Source organism: Triticum aestivum, chromosome 1A, assembly GCF_018294505.1.
Source record: "Triticum aestivum cultivar Chinese Spring chromosome 1A, IWGSC CS RefSeq v2.1, whole genome shotgun sequence".
Taxonomy (NCBI): domain Eukaryota; kingdom Viridiplantae; phylum Streptophyta; class Magnoliopsida; order Poales; family Poaceae; genus Triticum; species Triticum aestivum.
The window spans coordinates 53,451,981-53,472,545 of record NC_057794.1 but is presented as its reverse complement, the minus strand read 5'-3'; the positions used below and the strand labels follow the sequence as shown (position 1 = coordinate 53,472,545).

Below are 20,565 nucleotides of genomic sequence, written 5' to 3'. Positions count from 1 at the left end.
TGTTTGGCCCCCACCATAGCTGTGATTTCATCTAAGAAAATAGCGGACCTCGCGTGATCCGCCGGCCCATAAACACTCGCGATCACCCAAGAAGCTTGGGAGACCCGGTGACGGATAGTGGCAGCTATATAGAACGTGCCGCCCTCCCACGATATAACCTCACACACATCCTTGTTGCAACCCATCAGTTGACCCCCAGAGAGGCCGACAGACGGAATCCAGAACCAATCAAAACGCTGGAGCGGATCATACGCCAAAAGGTCTCTAAAGGAGAAATCGGCTTTAATAGTCTCCTGGAGCGCCACAAAGTCAATGAGTTCTTTGGACATGTACTCGCGGAGCTGCGTGCGACGCCCCACGTGCCCGCATCCGCGGATATTCCAGAAGAAATAACGCATTAGATAATCCTGTTACGCAAGCGGACTCCACGGGAGGAGACCGCCTTGGCCACACGCTTCCTAGCCGGCTTTCGACTGGAAGAAGGCAAGACCGAGGCCGCCTCGGCCTCAGCTCCCTCCATGGGCATGTCGACAACATCAGCCCCTACTGATGCTGCGTCCGTGGCTTCGACCGCCTGAGCAGCCGCACACCTGGCAGCTGCTTCCGCGAGGGCAGCCTGGGCCTCTTCGCGCGCACGCAATAAAGAAATCAAATCCAGAGACGAGGAGTCTAGCGCTACGCCACTATCATGCAGAATCTCGGCGAGATGCTCATCAGAGAAAGCATTCAAAATCTTAAAGGAGGGGAGGAGGTTACCTGTCGTGTCCATGTTCTTGTCAGCAGCACGAAGCTTTGCACTTTCCAGAGAGGTCATGTCTCCGAGCTTGGCCTTGGCGCGAGCGCTAGGAGCCCGAGACGACACCGGAGTTGCCCTAGTACGCTTGGCCTTGACTGCCGGCCCTGACGCCACCAGAGCCGCGCCCAAATCGCCTCCCAGCGCCGAAACCGACCCCGCAACCTCCGAGACCACCGTCTTGCTCCCCGCCTTCCTCCCCGCAGTCTTCTTGGCCTGTCGGCCAGAGCCACTCGACAGGCGCCTGTCAGAGGCCGGAGTTGGGTCCGAGTCCATGAGGACGCATTCCAGCCCCGAGCCCTCCCCCCCCCTCGGGGTGGGGAGCCCGGCATGGCCCCGTACCCCCTTGCCACCAGAGGGAGAGGCGCACATGGAGCTGTCAGGCTGGAGCCCAGGACCTCGAAAGACGGATCCAGAGAGCGGGCGAGGGGGGGAAGGCTGACAGCCGTGTCTTGAGTCGCGATCACACCCAGTTTTTCCCATGTCTCGGTGTCGATAGAAGTGTCTTGGATGCTGTCTTCGGGGTCGTCCGCCATCTCGCCCATCACCACATCTTGGCCCCCCACCTTCGCGCCGGAACCGGCTGCCTCCTTCTGAGACGCCCCCGTCCCAGGTATGGGCGCCCCAATGGCAGCTGCCTTGGGGGCTTTGCCCGCGGAAGGCCCTTGCTTGCTAGGGTCGCCCTTTCCCTGCTGGCTGTCTGGCGGGGGAGCGGATGGGCCCGCCCCCGAGGCTCCACCGCCCTCACCCAACCTTCTGGGCATCCGTTCTAGCTCCACCTTGATCTGATATCCTTCGTGATTAAACCAGACCTCCACCGTGCCATTCAGCTTTGCCGGCGACTTGCAAGCCAATTTCATCCTCACCGGACCCAACTTAATGAGGGAAAGTTCATCAACCAGAATAGGTCGGCCCAGCATCTTAAAGGCCTCCTTGATGCGCTCAATCTTGCGATGCTTCTCAGGAATCCCATGGAGCCGCACCCAAGCTTCTGGCATCACCATTGGTGGAAGCACCTCATGGACCACATCCCGCACCCTAGCAGTGATGTCGTTAATGGAGAGGAAGAGTTTGCCACTGGTCCGGGCCATGTGAAGAAGGTCCGCGGAGGGAAACACCACCATGAAATCGTCTTCGCCTACTTGCGTGACTTGCCAGTCCCAGTCCCCCGTGACCATGTGTTTGAGCTCCTGAATGAGAACCCGCAGGTTGAGGCTGCCTGGCTCCGCGGAAAGGATTGCCGCGTTTCCAACCGAGGGGAGCCGAGGGCCCTCCAGCTCTTCCTCCTCTTCAAACTGCAAGCAGAAAAAGCCCTCCCCTGAAATTGCACTGCCCATAATCTGTAGGCTAGGCTGCCGACCCCTCGTCGGGCAATGAGCGGAAGCATGTCCCTCCTCCTTGCAGAGCACACACAAAGGCTGGAATTTGCATTTGGACTGGAAATGACCAAGCCTCCCACACTTGAAACATTCCACTTCCATAACCTCCGACCCGTCCTCCACCGGAATGGGCTCGCCCACGGTGCCCTTCGCGCCCGGGGGGAGGGACACAGCCAAGGGATCGGACGACGCCCGGGCCTTCTTGGCCAGCGGATCTCCGTGGCCACCACCATATCTGGGGAGATCCGCGGGCTTGCGTTCCAGCTCCCGACGCCGAGCCATCTCCTTCTTCTTCTTCCTTCTTTCCTGCTGCTGGATCCACCATGGGGGAGGGGGACCCCACTCCCCCTCGCGCCCCTCCGGCTCATAGCTCCTCTCAGATCTGCCACCATTCCTAGCTCGCTGCTCCTTCTTCGCCTTTTCCCGCAGCTCGCGCTCCCGGCGCCGCTCCCCATCTGAGATCGGGGGCTCCATAGGCCTCTTCTCCGCGCGCCGCCCGTTCATCACCACCGCCGCAAAAGAAATGGAGAGAGGGGGGGTGGGGAAATGAGTTGGATGGATCTGGCACGGCGAGCCCAGCGCCGCACCTCCGATCTAGATGCAGGAAACCCTAGCGAGGGGTCAAGGCAGCCGCGGCGCACCCATAAATAGGAGCCGGGGATGGGCCAAGGCCGAGGCAGGCCCGCCATGGGCTGGACGGAACCCACCGGCCCACTGATCGCCAGGCCTCCCTTCCCCCGGGACTCGCTGTCTCCTCCAGAGCGCGGCCCTTCACCGCCTGCCGAACCTGATTCCTGGGCCGGCCCGCGACCTCGCTGGCCCACCTCGGCCCCGGGCCCGACGCTGCCAACCCTAGCCCTCGGAGACGCCGCGCCACCCTCCTCAGCCTGCGGCGCCGCCGCCTCCTCCTCCGCCGCCCGTCCGGCCCCCGCCGACGACGTAAGGCACGGCCACTCCACCTCCGAGTCCACCGGAGCGAGAAGCGTCGCCGCCGTCCTAACACGGATGTCCCTCGCGGCACCCCCAGAGGACGGCGAGCCCCTGCCCGCCGACGTGGAGGGACGCCAAGCTCTGATCTCGACTGCGCGCGAGCCCCGGCCTCCCGGAGCGAAGCGGCGACGCGCTCTCACGACTCCGGGCCCCGACGAAAGCGCACAGGCCACAAAGTCGCCGAGTGACGGCCTCGTCGGCATCAGGAACCCCTCCCTAGTCGCCGGATCCGAGTCCTCCTCGACCTCCGACTCGTCCGCAGCCAGCGCCCAAAACCGACCGCCTACCGGAGCCAGCATCGCGCTATCCCTCTCGGTCTGCCCCGTCCCCGCCGGAGAGGGCCAAGCGCCGCGCCTGACCACCTCCCAGCCCCCTGAGGCCGAGGCCGGAGGCGACCGAGGCGGGGAGCGCAGTCCGTCGCCTTGGGAAGCGCCCAACGGTCCGCTCATTTCAAAATCCTCCAAAACTAACACAACCTAGAACCGAACCATAAGCCAGCTCCCTCGCGACCTAAGGGCCGGCCTAGTCTGGCGGCCTGTGCATGGTGCCGTCTAATTGACGCTACTCCCCGAAAGTACGAAATTCCCTATTTGCCGCACGTCACGGCAAATAATCAGGCAATCGCACACACAATCGTAGGATGGGCCAACCCATCTGAGCGTTTGAGCACTGGTATTTCCTTCACTCTTTTAAAAAATGTTTAGAATTTCAAAATTTGTTTGTGTTTTAATAAAAGTTCAGCGTTTCAAAATTTTCTCATGTGAACAATTTTTTATAAAAATCATAATTTCTATTTCGCTATTTTTTATAAATGAGTTCAGAATTTTAAAATGCGCTCTAGTTTTCCAAATATTGTTCGTGTTTTCAAAAAAATATTTTTTTAGTAAATATTTTTCACAGGTTCAGAAAATGTTCATGTATTAAAAAACGTTAGTAGATTTCAGAAAATGTTTATCTTCTAAAAAAAAGTAATTTCGGAAAACGTTTCTGTTTTAAAAAATTGTTCACATAACCTAAAAAATATTCAAAAATTTCAGTGAAATGCAGAATTTTGTAAACGTTGTTTCTAAACAAAAAATGCCGCTTCTGAATGTGTTCATAACAAAAAACGCCGCTTCTGAATGTGTACCTAAGATACCTGTGCTGCCTTCGGAGAACATGGAGCTGGCCGATCGAGTGGCTAGCAGCTCCAATTAACTACAGTATGGGACCTGTTGGCTTAAGGCATGCAGGAACGTGGGAATTCATGGTATCATGAACGAGCTTTTTTCGTGGACAAACATACTTCCCGGTCTGTTTTTATGGATTCTTCACATGAGTATAGCCATATAGGGAATCTATACTCGAGCCTTTGACTTGGCCCCTGACAGGATAGGTGAGGAATCACTCTTGATCTGATCTATTTGGGCCTACAACTTCGCCAAAGCCGACTAGCATCCCTTTCCACTGCACATTTTTCAAACAAAGAAGACTACTAAACTAAAGTATGGAATTCTCTTTCCATGGTGAACTAGCCGTCCCATACCTTCATTTTGTCTCACGTGTGTTGAACATTGTCTTTCTCGGTTCTAATTTTACTGATGTAGGTAGGGTTGGGCAAGAAAGGGTCCCCTCTTGCCTATTATTAAGCGAGCCTTCAATTCCACCAGGATCTTACGGTCTCATAGAGGGGGGACTACTTAACTAAAGAAGAATAGCGCTCTTTGTGTTTGTAAATAAAAGTAGGCGTGGAGAGGTTTTTGCGGGGAAACATGCAAGTCAATTTTGTGGGGAGGCGGGCATCGACCGAACCTTATGAATATTCAGACTATAAACAGTTCCGATGAACAGTCACTCACTTTTAACGGTTATATGATTCCCAAAGATGATACAAAATTGAGTCGATCACGTTTATTAGAAGTTGACAATGGTGGTTGTACCAGCGAAACCCATCTACATATGATTATAACACCCGTTTGTACCTTCCTCATGTGTCAAATGTGATGTTGTACGTGGTTGTTCAAATCTTACCTCCATCTAGAGATTTGTGGAACTAATCATGCCTTTACGCCTACTTCTGGAAGCAGTGACTTTGAAAGACAATAACAATCAAACAATGTTCAAAACTTAACCCGGGAATAACAATCAAAATGTAATAGTTTCTGCTGCGTAAGTGACTCCGAGAGATTGTGTTTCTCTACTAATTTCATTTGACAACATGAAATTCTCAGTGTACGTCATGGTGAATGAAAGTAGCATAGCATGGGAGGGGCAATTTGGTGCCCGTGCCCAGCTGCTCCCGATATCTATGCCTTCCGTTCCTCGCTCGGGATCTGGAAAAGGAGGTCAGCCGTGTCAGACGCGGTCCGCTGGAAATTCGCATGGAGGTGAAATACGGTACGAAACAGTGCGCATGATATGGACCCGTAGATGTGGTTGGCGTCTGGTCCATGGACCAGGACGTTAATGTCTTTCCCGATCCATGGAACAGATAAGAGGAACAGGTCGTCGGGCGAAAAGTTGGGCCGTCACGAGTGCAATACACATGCGCGTGTTCTGGAAACCCGTGCCGCCCAACCACCCCCCACACCCTCAGTAAAAGTTGAGTTTAGGAGTTTAGGAGCTCCAATAAGGAGGGTGTCATGTATAGCTGGGCCATCCGGAAGGTCTTTCTTTAGTCCCTGTAAACATTGTGACGGGTTGAATAAAGCTTCGCAAGATTGCCTCAAGAAAAAAAGTAAAAGTTGAGGTGGCGGCGGCAGCACGCCCTCGACACCCTTCCCTCCGGTCGACTCCATCCGTCCGCCGCCGCCGCACCCCAGCGTAATGCCCGGCAAAGTTGTCCCTTGAGGTGACGCTAGCTAGGCTACGGCCGGAGCTGGCTGAGACAATGGAAGATGCGGGCATGGAGTTCCTCCTCGACGCTGTTGACAGGTAAATGATTCTGGATCCGATAAAAAAATAGGACGGGAGTAGATTACATGTGGAATGACTGTCAATGGATGCCAATGGTCGCATCTATTTTGACAGGTTTCCCCTGCTTGAGGAATTCACGGACAGCCATGAGCAGCCGGATCCGGCTCCTCTGGTTTTGTTAGCGAATGGAGGAGCAGGAGCGAGCGGTCCAGGCTTATTCCAGTGCTAGCTCTGAATGTGGTCAGCAGGTTGGCGGCGACTGCAACGATGCTGCTCGCGCTGGGGTTCACCGACGGCACAAGTCGTCCCCGGCGAGGTCCACGCAATCTACTTACAGAATCAATCCCCAGGCCCCTGGATGGACAAAAATGTATGAAGAGAAGAAATCGTGGTTTCGTAGCATTCAGAAATTGTATTCGTAATCTTTTGAAAGCATGTGTTGGTGAAAATTTTAGAACATGGTTTCTATTTCAGACCTGAAATAGGCGAATAGGTAGTTAAGAACAAAAAAAGAAAATATGCCACCACGACCCATTTGCATCACTGAAAGAAAATGTTAGAGATCTTACGTTAGTGAGTGAAAACCACAACATAGTTGATGCCGGTCTTAATCAGAGAACAGCTATTTATATCGATACTGAAGAAACGTTGAAATGCAGGTTAAGACTGGGTAGTGCGCCACCAGACCGGAGTCCGTGTCCACCTCGAATGAGTGCTTTGGAGCAGTCAATTCGGAAATACACGGAGAAACCAACAAAAAGTGTAATAAGACCTGAACTAGGATTGAGTTTTGATTCGTTGGGCGAAGCATACAGCTTTTACAATCTGTATTCGTGGGAAATTGGCTTTGGTATTAGATATGGCAAGAGCCGGTTGAATGCAGAGAGAACTAAATGCATGCAGGAGATCGTCTGCGGTTGTTCGGTAAGTTTTGAATTCCGTGTAGTTTTTTGTTTGAGATTCTAGATAAGTGTTCTGACCTTGCGATCTGTATGGACAACCTGAAGGGAAAGCCAGAGATGGAGAATAGCAGGTCGTGCAGGTGCGAGTGTCCAGCCTTGATTAGATTGCTACGCGTTGCGGATAACAGTTGGTATATTACTGAGCACCGTGAAAGCCACAACCACTCCATGTCACCGACGATGGGCGAGAAGGTGCACTGGCCCTCACACAAGCACACACTAAGGATTTGATAAAAGCAGATGAGGGAGAATAATGTGAATCTTGGTAAGGTTTGCAGCATAATTTGCAGCTATTTCGGATCAGTCGAGAAACATTTACAAAAAGGACTCTAAGGAACATTTGCAGGGAGATAAGCCGTGAGCAGGCGGAGGATGATGTCCAGAAGACTTTGGAGGTGTTTGCGGACATTGTTAATGGTGACCCCGGTTTTACATACAAAGTTCCGGCAAAAAATAGGTAGTAAAGTGAAGAACGTCATGTGAACAAATGGGAGCAGCAGAATGCAGTACAGGTTCTTTGGGGATGCCGTAACTTTCGACACCACTTACAGGAAGCCTGTACGACATGCCTTCTGGACTATTTGTTGGGATGAACAATCATTTTCAGAGTATAATTCTTGATGGTGTCTTGATGAGGGACGGATAAGAAGAGAGTTTCGAATGGGTGTTCTTGCAGTTCATGCAGATGATGGGAGGACCTTCTCCAAGGACTATTCTGACAAGTAAGTCATGGACAGCACGATACCCTTGTGTTGGTAAAAGTCACACTTCATGTATAGCTGACGACTTGTGTTTGCAGACCAAAACCGAGCCATGGAATTGGCCATAAAGAAGGTTTATCCAGGCACGGTGCACAGGTGGTGCAAATGGCATGTCCTGAAGAAAGCAAAGGAGATGTTAGGGCTGTTGCATACGAAGAAATCTGATTTTCAAGCTGAGTTCCACAAGGTTGTGAACTACATGTTAACCATAGATGAGTTCGAGGCAGGGGTATTTTGCTATATAAACACAATTTGAGGAACCATACATACATGACGCAGTTGTATGAGATTAGAGAAAAGTGGGGAAGTCGTACTTCGAGGGGGTTTTCTGCGCCAAGATGATGAGCACTCAACGCAGCGAAAGTGTGAATCACATGCTGAAGACCTACATGCCACCAGCGAGTCCAATGCACGTTTCTGTGAGGCAATACATGAGGCTGTAGTTTGATCGAGAGCGAGAGGATAGCTATGAGGAGAAGAGGACAATGATAGTAAGTAATTCGTTCCTTTAGTTTTTTAAGTTAAAAGACGGGGAGCATTTGTTTTCTATCGAGATCGAGTAAATATAATGTCATTTGTTAGTACTGCTAACTCCGAGAAAATGCTCAATGGTATTGACAGGGTGGAGCAGTGAGGAGAACTAATTTGGCGATAGAGCGGCATGCAAGTAGGATATACACAAGAGCGATGTACGAAGAGTTTAGGCGCCTAGTAACCGAAGCTACTGCCTATAATGTCACAGAAAATAGAGAAGATGAGGAAATATCTTGCAGTCCACAACAATGCAGCCAAGAGAGAAAAATGGAGCAGATTGAGTATGAAGTGAACATAAATGATGACCAATGACAGTTTACATGTGAATGTGGTCAGTTCGAGCACACTGGGATGTTGTGCAGCCATGTTCCGAGGGTAAACTTCCGCAGCAAATTTTATCCTGATAGGATGAAAAATGTTTCTCGACAAAGCATAACTAATTGCTTATTTTTCCAACAACACAGGTGATGGAAATACTTCATCTCGAAGAGATCCCCGCTAAGCATATAGTGAAGCGGTGCACAAAGGACGCGAGGGACATACTGTCGCAACACCGGGCTCAGTATCAGAGAGACAACTCAGCTAACATGTCCTTTACCTGTAGACACTCGAAGCTGTACCTGAAAGCCATGGAGGTGGTGAGGATGGATGATGCGAGTACGACAGCGTACGATCACCTATATGAAGGTTTGGACGCCCTGCTGGTGAGTGGTGCACCTTTGGCCGAGAAGAGGGTCGGCTTGGGTCTCCACGACCGAATGGCCGGCTTAACTCCTGGTACATTGCTTGGCAATGATGAGATAGCATACCTGGGTGGCGACGGTGCTGAAAAATGCATCAGTACTGGAAACTCTGTTAATGTGAATGGTCTGCACGGTCTAAAAGCACCGGATAAGCAGAGGGGAGTTGGAAGATCAACAAATAGTAGAGAAAAGGCATCGTACGAGGGACTCAGTAGGCGAAACAGATTCTGCAGTATATGCAGATGCGAAGGGCACAAACAAACTACATGCCCTGAGAGACGGGATGCCCTGAAGAAACCACGAAAGCCCGGTAGATGCAAGAATTGTGGTATGGAAGGGCACCGGCGGACCACATGCACAAGGCCTTTGGATGTTACTGAGAAATGAGGACTGAATTTCGAGAGGAGCGATGATGACTTTGCTGATGAAAAAAAAACTTCTGCTTGTGTAATATGAAGTTTCCTTAATTTATGAAATGGAACTGCTTTCTTGAACGTGTTGGTTGCTTCTTTACCTGGGTATAAGCATATATGTATTGCAAAATGTCTCATAAGAGTTGCTGTGTGCTAGATTTGGTCTTGGGCTGTAGACACTTGTCTAACATGCATCCATGTACCGATCTTGTTTGTGAGCACGACGCACGTTCAAAATTCGAATTGCTGAATGGAAGTAAAAGAGCTCCAGTGGCAAGTGACGTGTGTGGCTGACATGGTCGTCACTATAAGAGTGGGAGGCTGGCAACCCCGTTTTGAACAGGATTAGCACTGGATCTACTTGCATCAGGAGAAGCAATGATTACCGTCCCTCTACAAGAAGTGTTTAGTGACTGACGGAAACTGCATACTGTTTCCATTTCCATGCACCTTTAAGCAATGATTACCGTCCCTCTACTTTTAAGGGTCCTTCATTCGCGCCATCTCCAGGCCAAACGAGACCAAGACCACAACTTGGCATTGCTTCTCTCAATGCAAGAATCGTTGATCGAAACAATTTACTATTACTATGAAAAAAACAGCAAATAAAATCTAGTCCTCCCTTGATCCAAATTAATTGGCATACACTTAATACAACTTTAGTACTACAAATTTATACCAACAATTGTGCATCAATTAATATGGATCGGAGGGAGCAACTTAATGTGCCCACATTACATAGTCAAGTCTATCTTAATCTGCCAACATTACATGGTCAAATCAAACTTAACTTGTCCACATTACATAGTCAAGTACTCCATAGTACTTAATCTGCCCACATTACATAGTCAAATCTATCTTAATCTGCCCACGTTACATATAATATAGTACTTGACACTAATCTAACCAGGATAAAGGTACCCCTAACAACACACATCACTCCAGAAATAACAGCTTCACTGCATAACATTAAACACAAACACACATCACCCCAAGCCATTACATCCTCCCTAGACCATAGCCGGGACAAGAGACCATGCGATGGTGACCTCCAGCTTACAAGAGCGAACTTGAAGCATACGCGTGTTTCTGGAGGCTTCCCTGGCTTTGAATGCTTTAGAATCTCCCTCAACAGTTTGATCCTCCAAACCATTTGCCATGACAGAGACTCTCAGCATTCCATCAGCTTCGACAGACAAAACACGGCGTGAAAGCTGTATCGTGCCATCAGCTGCAACTGGCAGTTAATCGAAAGCAAGCAACTTGATTTCTATGTCACTGATACTGGCGGTACGGGCAGAAATTAGACCTCCAAAGCCTTCTGGCCATTCCCCATCGACAACTCTGACACTGATGGTGGCCTCCACAGATTCAGCCATGTCACCCAATGTCAATTCCACTGTGCTAAGCTTGCTAGTTTCGACACGTTTAAACATGTAAGATTCACGACAGCCAGACTCATGGCAATTAACAACTAGATAGCTCAAAGCTCTATCCTCAGATTCAGTTCTGCCCTTCACTCGCAAGTCAACCTCAAAGAACACAGGATCCACAACCACAACAGCACGGGTAGGACCTGTCAGTGTCAGGTATCGATTCTGCATGCAAAATTTACAAAACAAATTATGTGTTATTTATCGAAAAATACAACTGGAACGACTGGATTGGAAGAAAACCAATATATGCTGACACCAAGGAACAATGCATCCATGGAGAAGTAATCCATTTATCAAGCTAAACTTATCAATAAGAGCTTGAAGTAAATATCTTTTGGTAGCAAACACTAAAAGGCAGACTTTGCCAAGACTGTAACAGCAAATAAGTTCGAATTGGGTCAGCAAGCATTGTTGATCTTCAAAACCCTCACGTTTTGAAGAACCAATTTAAACTAACAATATGTATATATACTAAAGCAAAAGGAGAGGCAAACATTGAACAGCATAATCAAAACATATACTAGGAAACTGTACACAGGATGCAAACGATTTAGAGACAAACAATATTTTTTTGCTAAGGGGTGCATATACTCTAAAGCAATTTTCTAAAGAGATTCCTTTGCCAATAGATTGAAAACAGTGCTAAAACATTTGCAAGCAGAATTTCACAGGAGAACACAAGAAATTATCAAGTACAAAAAAAAATAGAATACTGGTGACTGGTCTCAAACAAACTGGAGGAGGAAAGAGACTCAAGAATCTGCCTATCCGCTGTGGGGGCACATTGTCAAGGGCCAATTATTTTCATAGGGAAACAGTCAAGAGAGGGTAAAAAGTGCAGTCACTATTCCCCTATATCGGCCTGGAAGAAATTTACACAAACTTGACATTTGAAATGCACAAAGATTATACTCGAACCCGTAAGTCAACTCAAACAAAATTGAACACCATGCAAGCATACATGTGATTTCATGTCGTTGATTTCTTATGTGGCATCCTTTAAGAACTTAGAATTTTTTGCAGAAAAAGAAAAGGAATGATTCCCACTTACACTAGTATACTTATAATACTCCATGGATTGATCATTTGGTATGATTTCTCATAACCATTGGCAATAGCTACTACTCCCTCTCTTCCGGTTTATAGGGCTCAATTCAAAAATCTCACCAACCAAGGTGAAACAATCAAATTGAGTAAAACGGAAAAACTAAAAATTTGAGACTTATAAAACAGAAAAACTAAAATTTCAAGATAAGCCCTATAAACCGGACGAGGTAGTACCATTTTTTCGTGAAGCTATTTCCTAGTAACAATCAGGTTTACAATGGCTGGTTTAGAATCACCTAGTTCATGCATGGAACTTGGTAGCAATATCACAGACCCCCGCAAACTTATACTCCCTCCATTCCTAAATACAAGTCTTTTAGAGATGTCAATATGGATTACATACGGATGTATATAGACGTAGTTTAGAGTGTAGATTCACTCATTTTGCTCTGTATGTAGTCCATATTGGTATCTCTAAAAAAACTAATATTTAGGAACGGAAGGAGCATATCTGTATTGATATGAATTATTAACTGTAATCATAGTTCAGAGAAACCAAAAGCCACTGATGTTAACATATGCCGAGGGTATGTATATTTCATCTCCGCAAAGCCTAAAATAAGTAATTTAAATCTCTAATATCATCATATATCTCCCAATAGCCCAGTACATTTGTATATTATTTGAAGTCATGTGAAAACCAGAACAAATAGTGTTCACAGAGGTAACATAGGCACCAAATAACAGTAGAGAGTAATTTCATCATATATCTCCCAATAGCCCAGTACATTTGTATATAATTTGAAGTCATGTGAATACCAGAACAAATAATGTTCACAGAGGTAACATAGGCACCAAATAACTGTCGAGACGAATATACAAACCTCACTGTCGATGGTTTGGCAGTTATCCCTTTGACGGCCAAAGATAATGTTGCGATTGTGATCCAACGAGTCGCGTGCGGCAACGATACCAAAGACATGCAGCGGCCACCCCAATTCCTCTGTGATGGCTGCTACTTTGACCGAAAAGACCTGCAGAGTTCGGATGGGGTACACATCTTGCGGAGGCTTCTCGTCCGTGTAAAGCATGGGTTGGATAAGCGCTGCAGATTGATGTCAATCGATCAAGACTATTTGGTTAGATATTTCCAAGAGCAATTGATCAGAAGGTAGATAGGGGGAAGATTTGGGTTTGCTTACTGATATCCTCCCATTTACCGAAGGAGCCGGCCCATAGAAGATCCCAGAATTCACGGTAGTCCTTGGCTTGTTCGGCCAGCCAGTCGGTAGGATCTTTTGGCTCCAGCTTCATGGCCTCCACATTTTCAGCCATCCACTGGTCCGAGATCCTGATTGCCTCGGGATCTCCCGTGGCGATCCACTTGATGACGGCGTCCAGCTCCCCCTTCCGATCCTGGTTCATGTGCGCCTCCTCCCCCTTGGCTCTGTACATGGCTGCCGCCGCGACGTCTTCCTCGGTCATCGTCTTGGTCTTATAATGGGGGCCCTCCCCGCTCTCCACTCCCACAAGCTTGGCAATCTTTGCGTTTAGAATCTTTTTTGTCCTCGCCAGATTCGATTTCGCTATACTGATCGACTCCACTTGCCCCTCTTCGTTGTCGCTCTCCTCCACCGGATCCTCCGCCGCCGCCGCCTTCTTCGAGCCTACTCCCGCCGCCGTCTTCCTTTTCTTCATTTCGCCGCCGGAACCACTCTCCCTTCTCTCCGTCTCCTCCTCCAAGAACGCCTCCATCCTATCAGCCCAGTAAAGCTCAATGTAAGAATCGATTTCTGCCTGCGTCTCCGCCATCGCCGCTCTCCTGACGGAAGAAAACCCTAGATCGATCTATCTTCTACTCCGTACTACAGCTTCCTCTGGGTGGGGGTGGGGGATTTTCCTTTGGGATGAGGCCAGCTAGGGAACTATGCCGGGTATTCGGTTGGGCTTCTCTGGCCAGCCCGCCTATACTTGGGTCGATTTGGATCCGAAAGCCCAATCACCGCCCCGTCCCTGATAGGAAAACTTCTTCTTCTGTAGCTCAAAAAAAATAAGGAAAACTTCTTCTTTTGACATTATATATATACACCGCCTCTTTTTTACTCTCCCCTCAAAAAATATCTACTCCATTATTTACTTAAAATAATAATAATAATAATAATAATAATAATAATATACACCGCCTCTTTTTGCAGGGGGACTTTCAATCTATTCATCAACTGCCATGGCAGTACAAAAAATGCCAGAAATAATAAAAATTACATCCAGGCCCGTAGACTACCGAGCAATGATTAGAAACACTGGATCGAGCCGAAGGCGTGCTGTCGCCATTGTCCCTACCTCACCCGAGTCGGGCAAAACTTGTTGTCCTCCCTCAGTTACGGAGTAGGAACCCTTCATCGGCAAGGCCCGAGATCCACCACGCCTCCATAGCACTAAGGCCTCAGGAGACGAGGCGCGTCGGTGGCGGCGCCGATGGGAGGCGAAGAAGCCATAGTTCCCTAGGCGGTCATGAGAAAAGGCCAAGAGATATGCTCATTACACCACCTCTTTATTCATTTGCGATCAATGTTGCATCCTTTAGAAGCAATAGGGTAATAGCTGGTGGTGCATCAGCGTTGATGATTTTGCTAAAATAGCACGCTCATGAGCTACAAAGTTTGCCTCTCTATAATAGTTTTTTTTTTAGAAAAGGAGGATGACCCCCGGCCTCTGCATCTGGGAGATGCATACGGCCACTTTATTGATTATTCTCGAGGACCTTACAAAGTATTACAACAATATGCCTGAATCCGCCATCTTGGCAACATATGCCACTACTCCTATCCATATGATGAAGGGATGCTACCTGGGCCACATACCCGGTCTACTCACCTAAACCTATCATCAAAAGCCAGAAGCTCCAGCCTAGCCACATACCGGGTCTGGGGCATAAACTGGTCTGACGCACTCACATGTGTCGTCGCCGCCATCTTTCACAGGTCCGTCTTCAGAGCAGATATTGAGGCTTCTACCTTGTCAGGCCACTCCGTCATCGACGCCACCTTGACGCCAAACAACTACCTCCACCTGCGCGAGTCCATCCCCGCGCATCGGGCGCCGAGTCTCCACTGCACCACGCCGCCGAGATTCGCCGTCATCAATGTGAAGGATGAAGTACCGCTCCACCAATAAGGCACCCGCTGGTCCCTCGATCCCGTGTACGCCTCCAAGAATGACGCCCCCAAGGAGGAAACGACACCAACGCGTCGCCGTCATCCGATCAACTGATCTAGGGTTTCCCCCGGAGGTAGCGGATAGAGGTCTAGAGCTTCTCCACGGCGATGCCTTCAAGAAGGTAATGACACCACAGGGTGCCACCGACGCCGGTCTTGGCAACAAGCCGAGCACAAGGTTTTCACCCGGATCCGCTCGAAGAACCTCCATCACGTATTGTGTGCACGGGTCGCCGCCGATCTGAGCCGCCGTACATCGAGCAAGCCGCACCGGGCAGATCGAATCTTTCCGGAGGGCAAACCACACATGGCGCCGACCCAACCACCAGGCCCTCCATACCGCCACCGCCGATCCGAGGACAGATGGTCCGCCGCTGCAGATCCGGCCACCACCGCCGAACGCAGCCAAGGCCGCTGCCCGACGCAGGGCCGGCCGCCGCAACCGCCACCACCATCGCCCTAGGACGAGGCCGCCGCCGCGCTGCCGCCGGTCAAGGCAGGCCCGCCACGCCACGGAGGCCAGATCGGCCGTGCCACCTCACGCCGCGGAGCTCCGCACCGTCCCCATGGCGCGGGAGAGAGGAAAGGCCCCCGCCACCACCGTCAGCCCCCGGGCAAAAGGCCGGCGGCGTCCTTCGGCGGCGGCGGAGGGAGGGATGGAAGGAGGGGGAGCCCCGGCGGCTAGGGTTGGGATCCCGCCCGAGTCGCCCGGGCGGGGGCGACGCGGGGGGGCGGGGGGCGATCTAGCAACCGTATGTCAGTTAGCAGCCTCTCTATAATAGTGTTCTAGATAATATGTAGGAACTCAAATATGATAATAGTCAGCAAAATCGATTGCCCCAGTTCCTACAAATATGCTACCTTCATTCATAGCTTATATGGCTTCCATACTATTTGAGTTAATGATCAGTTGATTGCATCCAATAAACCGGCCAAGTTATACGCCATATTTAAAAGTTGTAACTTCTATTGATAAATGTTGATACGTCTTAAATGTATCTACTTTTTTAGGCATGTTTGCTTGTTTTGCTCTCTAACTTGCGTAATTTTGAATAAAACTAATTCAGACTGGCGTTATTTTCAACACAACTCCCTCATGGAGTTATTTTGTGCAAAAGTAAAGTTTTTGGATTTTTTTGGGGAAAATACCCAAATTACCTTCGGATGAAAATTTTGGGACCTTATGCCCTCCCTTGGCATATAATTATCTTCCATCCTGAAACCCTTAACAATTTCTCTTTCGGGATTTTTCATGACACGAAGTTGTCGCCACCTTGTATTTGGCACTATATACACTAACAAGGTTAATGAGCTCGTACGTCGCATGACACACCCGTCAATCCGTCATTGATCAACGCTAAAGCAATGTAATGTTTAGACTTGAAAAGCTAATTGAATTGGACTATATAAACTGATTAATTACAATACACTGTGGGTCGCATTTGTTATCCTTAGTAGTTTGCTAGCTCGACCAAAACAGAAATACATATAGTTTCTTTAGAAAACTACTAGCCATTATTTAGTTTAAGAGATCTGCCAAAAAATTAATAGTACTTTAGAAATAAGGTATACACAAACTTACGCCCTAGTTAACATCTTTGCTATCACATATGATTTTTCAATGTAACAGTTTTTTAGGTGTGGTTGAATTGATAACCCAACCGCTAAGGCTTATAAATATTTTTTGCCTCTCCTTATGTCAAATCAATAAATTTAAGTTGATACTTTCCTCAAAGACTGTTGCGATCTCCTACATTTGTGGGTTATCAAGACTATTTTCTCGCACCATTGCGGGAGAGCATAACTCTATTTATAAGTTCACTTGGAGAGTTATTTGTTTTCTGAATTTAGTTCTCCATCATGGGGAAGCAAAGATCATTTCTTCCAAGACAAGACAAGGTACATACTTATGTACTGGTTCTATATTTGATTTACCTACTGTGTTTAAGTCGAGTTGTGATATACCACCACCACCATCACCAAAACCACTATCAAGCACACACCCTTCACATTCCGATATGTCACATGTAGTTGATACTACTTGTGCTTCTCATGAAAATTATGATGATGCTTCTAATATGCTTGATATTTTTGTTCCACTTGGAGATCTTTTAGCCTCATATTGCTAAAGCTAAAGAACTTGAGAATGTTAAAAACATGAAACATCAAATGTCACACGTACTAAGCGATATAAATTGGTCTACCCACTACGCCTGTAGAACTTGATGAAGAATTCACTAGAGAAATTATAGCTTACGATGATGAAGCTGGGTCGATGGTATGATTGAACTATTAAAAAAACTTCTGAAACACTTTTGTTCCTGATACTAAGTTTGGTACCTCTCATATATGCATAAAAGATAATGGTTATGAATTATATATTTAACTCGAGATAATTACTTTGGTTGAATTTGATCCTTTCCATAGCTATGAAAATGAAAAGGCACTTGATCACTTCACTAAGATCAACTCAATTGTTGGTATCCTTGTTAAGAAAGATGCGAATAGGGAATATTTAATAACCAATATATTTCCTTTTTGATTATAAGATTATGCGGAGGAGTGGTATAATAGTTTGAAGCCTAGGAGTTTCCCCACTCCGCAAGAGTGGATAATATCAGATGAATGATTAATGTAACACACATACAAATCCAAACTAGGGTTCGCTGTTACGAAGAGATGGATGATGAAGGGATTGATGCTGAAGATGTGGATGACAATGATGATGAAGATCGATGTCGGAGTCTCTGAAGTGATGGCATAGTGGTGCCCTTTTGATAATTCCCCCTCTGGATTCCTTCCAGAGGTCTAGAGGTTAGGTTTTCTACTTCTAGTTTGTAGTTCTGGCCTCTATGTTCATCCTTTTTAGATCCGATGAGGTTGAAGTAGTAAGCCAAGGAGTGGCGGCACCGTACGATACGAGTGTCTATGCTTGTTTCACATACCATCTTCTCCTCTGTAACATCATGTGCGGTTGGTTTTCCTCCCACATGATCTTCTATTTGTATGGAAGGTTATTATGACGTCAATTAGCATGATTTTGACCCCAAAATAGATAATATCCTTCTCATTTAAGATCATGGTAAAATCACTTAAAATGGTGCATGAGCATGGTGAAGTTCTAAAAATCCTATGACTATTATGGAAAAAATAAGGAACAAAAAGTGATGCAAAATGGACAAAACAATTAGAGTGGTGACCCATCTGCCTCATTTTATTTTCCTTCAGATCTATTTCCATTTAGGCATTGACGAGGTGGTGGTGGCTATTGCATAATGGAATTAGGCCTCTCAAGTTTCTTTGTAGCTCGACGACATCCGATCGGCATCGATGAAGGGCCCGTGAGAGTTTGTATCCCCTAATTTGTTGGTGCGTTGACTTTGACATCTTTTTCGTGTTGTTCTGCGACATGGTTTGATTTCTCCAACTCTCTAAACCATTGGTGATGGATTGCAAGGTTGTGCTGCGTGAGGTGGTGCTCCAACCGATGTTGCTTCAACGATTTAGATCTCGTCCCAATGGATGAGTAGGTATTGGCATCTTCAAAGCCTGATATGACGATCCAATGGTTGTCTTCCCCAACAACAACAGGCTTGATGTAATAACATTGTCCTTTGGCATTTCTAGGTGCCCCTATCTTTTATTGCTGGTTCAATGTAATTTTCAATCTCCAACAGGTGACCGTACAAGAAGGCCAGTGTAATTTTGAGTATACTTTTATTCTTTTTACTGATCGTATTGTGTTTAGTTGACTGTTCATTGTATCCTTTTTTGCTTTGATATTAACCAAATCTAAGATGTGCATGGGTATATTTATATTGAAAAAGAAAGAACATAAAGAAAAGAAACGAACGACTGAGCGAGGAACATATCAAATTGATGGAATTTTGGCAGGGTCGAGCGATGGATGCGAGTGCTCCTGCTCAGGATGGGAATGGGCCGGGTTGGCCCGCAGAGTCGCTGACTCGATCAAAAAAAATTAAGGCCAATGGGTCATATGGATCGGTCTCAAACAAGATTCGGATCAATAGAGCCGGCATTGGGTGACCGAACGGGTCAGTTGGGTCGGCCCACCTTATAGTCTTATGTCTCACAAAAGATGCAATCTCCGTTGCGCTGATGTTGTCGTAGGACCTGATTTTGCTACGCGGTATGTCATATAATTTCTCATGAACGCTCAAGTATATAAACAACATAATTGTGTTGATATGTTTCGATAAGATGTGCACGTATAAATCCACAAGCAAACGGTTTAATTTTTTCTATTAACCATGCACTAGAAATCTTATTAATTCTTACACTAATCAGATTCCATTAAACCGTGGGTAGTTTTAGTATCTTGTTTTTTTAGGCTAATTTTAACATCTTGTTTTTTAGGCTAATTTTAACATCTGTTAAAACAAAAATTTGCATCAACCAGAAATACCCATCGGTCCAACGAGGCCACTGGCTCTTCTTTACGTGGGTCGGCCCGTGGCCCCTCAAGTTGGACTTGGGCACAAGGGCTGGGTCCAAGGCCAGGTCCGGGCCGGTCCATTCCCATCCTGAGCTCCTGCCTTGCGCGCCGGGAAGGAGAGGGATGGCGGCCGCCTCCCGGGCTGCGAGGTCGCGCACGATGGTGTTGAGCCCGGGGGTGGAGGCGGTGTTAGTCGGGGCGGAATCGATTGCAGCAGCGGGGTGAGGTCTCAAGCAGGGCGGGGTCACTGGCGAATGCGAAGCTCTCTTGCTGCGCTGCCGGGAAGGAGAGGGAGAGCAACCGCTTTGCTGAGCGGGGCGGCGTTAGGGCATGTACAATGGAGGCATCACCCTGGTACTGCCTCAGCTCTTAAACTAATCAAAAAGTAATGAAGCCATCATTTTAGAAAAATTCTCTTCAACAGAGGCCACACTATGTAGCGGACCCACTGTCCTTCACATGCATAGCATTGGTTTTCTGCTCTCTCTATCCCTCTCTTGCATGCATCAGCGCAGCATGCCTTTTTCTTCCTTTCTTCGCTTTTCACATCTGAAGAGGTTGGCTCTTCCGCAGGATGTAGCTTTAGTCTGCAAGCAGCACGTTGCGTCAATTTGGGACCATGCGAACCTAGGTGGCAGTTGGAGCACCCGTCCACCGTGTAGCGTTGTACAAGCCCTTAAGCGGTGTTGGTCGCGGTGTTGGGGACGGAATTGACCGCGTTGTTAAATATAGTAAGTATAATTCAGCTAATTAACCCATCGTTGTAAGCTGTGTCTTCATGCCGGTGGCATTTCCATGTCACCATTTAACTGAAGAAACAACAAAGAATAAATTGACCGGCCTGTAAATTCAGAAGAATTCATTGATTAGCTTGTATATGTAGAGCTTAACTTGATGATTTGGAGTTAGATCAATATCTGCTTTATGTGTTAAAACACTAT

The 20,565-nt window shown here is 47.6% G+C and overlaps 2 protein-coding genes across 2 annotated transcripts; one reads left to right on the top strand and one right to left on the bottom strand.

The window, feature by feature from the left end:
• The first annotated feature begins 8,256 nt into the window (after positions 1–8,256).
• LOC123091269 (uncharacterized) lies at positions 8,257–9,536 on the top strand. The gene is made up of 2 exons (XM_044512757.1): positions 8,257–8,689; positions 8,779–9,536. The coding sequence occupies exons 1-2, from the start codon at positions 8,666–8,668 to the stop codon at positions 9,442–9,444; spliced, it is 690 nt and encodes a 229-aa protein (XP_044368692.1). The 5' UTR covers positions 8,257–8,665; the 3' UTR covers positions 9,445–9,536.
• A 668-nt stretch (positions 9,537–10,204) lies between these two features.
• Positions 10,205–13,856, bottom strand: LOC123189430 (uncharacterized). The gene is made up of 3 exons (XM_044601845.1): positions 13,156–13,856; positions 12,838–13,058; positions 10,205–11,068 (listed from the first exon to the last, which is right to left on the bottom strand). Exons 1-3 carry the CDS (start codon positions 13,763–13,765, stop codon positions 10,715–10,717), a joined length of 1,185 nt encoding a protein of 394 aa, XP_044457780.1. The 5' UTR covers positions 13,766–13,856; the 3' UTR covers positions 10,205–10,714.
• Positions 13,857–20,565: the final 6,709 nt, after the last annotated feature.

Bases quoted from the DNA above. Each gene is read 5' to 3' on its own strand.
- LOC123091269 (XM_044512757.1), top strand. From the start codon at position 8,666: ATGTTGTGCAGCCATGTTCCGAGG. The intron at 8,690-8,778 runs GTAAACTTCCGC...CCAACAACACAG, and splicing joins TGTGCAGCCATGTTCCGAGG to GTGATGGAAATACTTCATCT.
- LOC123189430 (XM_044601845.1), bottom strand. From the start codon at position 13,765: ATGGCGGAGACGCAGGCAGAAATCGATTCTTACATTGAGCTTTACTGG. The intron at 13,059-13,155 runs GTAAGCAAACCC...ATCAATCTGCAG, and splicing joins CGGTAAATGGGAGGATATCA to CGCTTATCCAACCCATGCTT. The intron at 11,069-12,837 runs GTTTGTATATTC...TTTTGCATGCAG, and splicing joins GCCAAACCATCGACAGTGAG to AATCGATACCTGACACTGAC.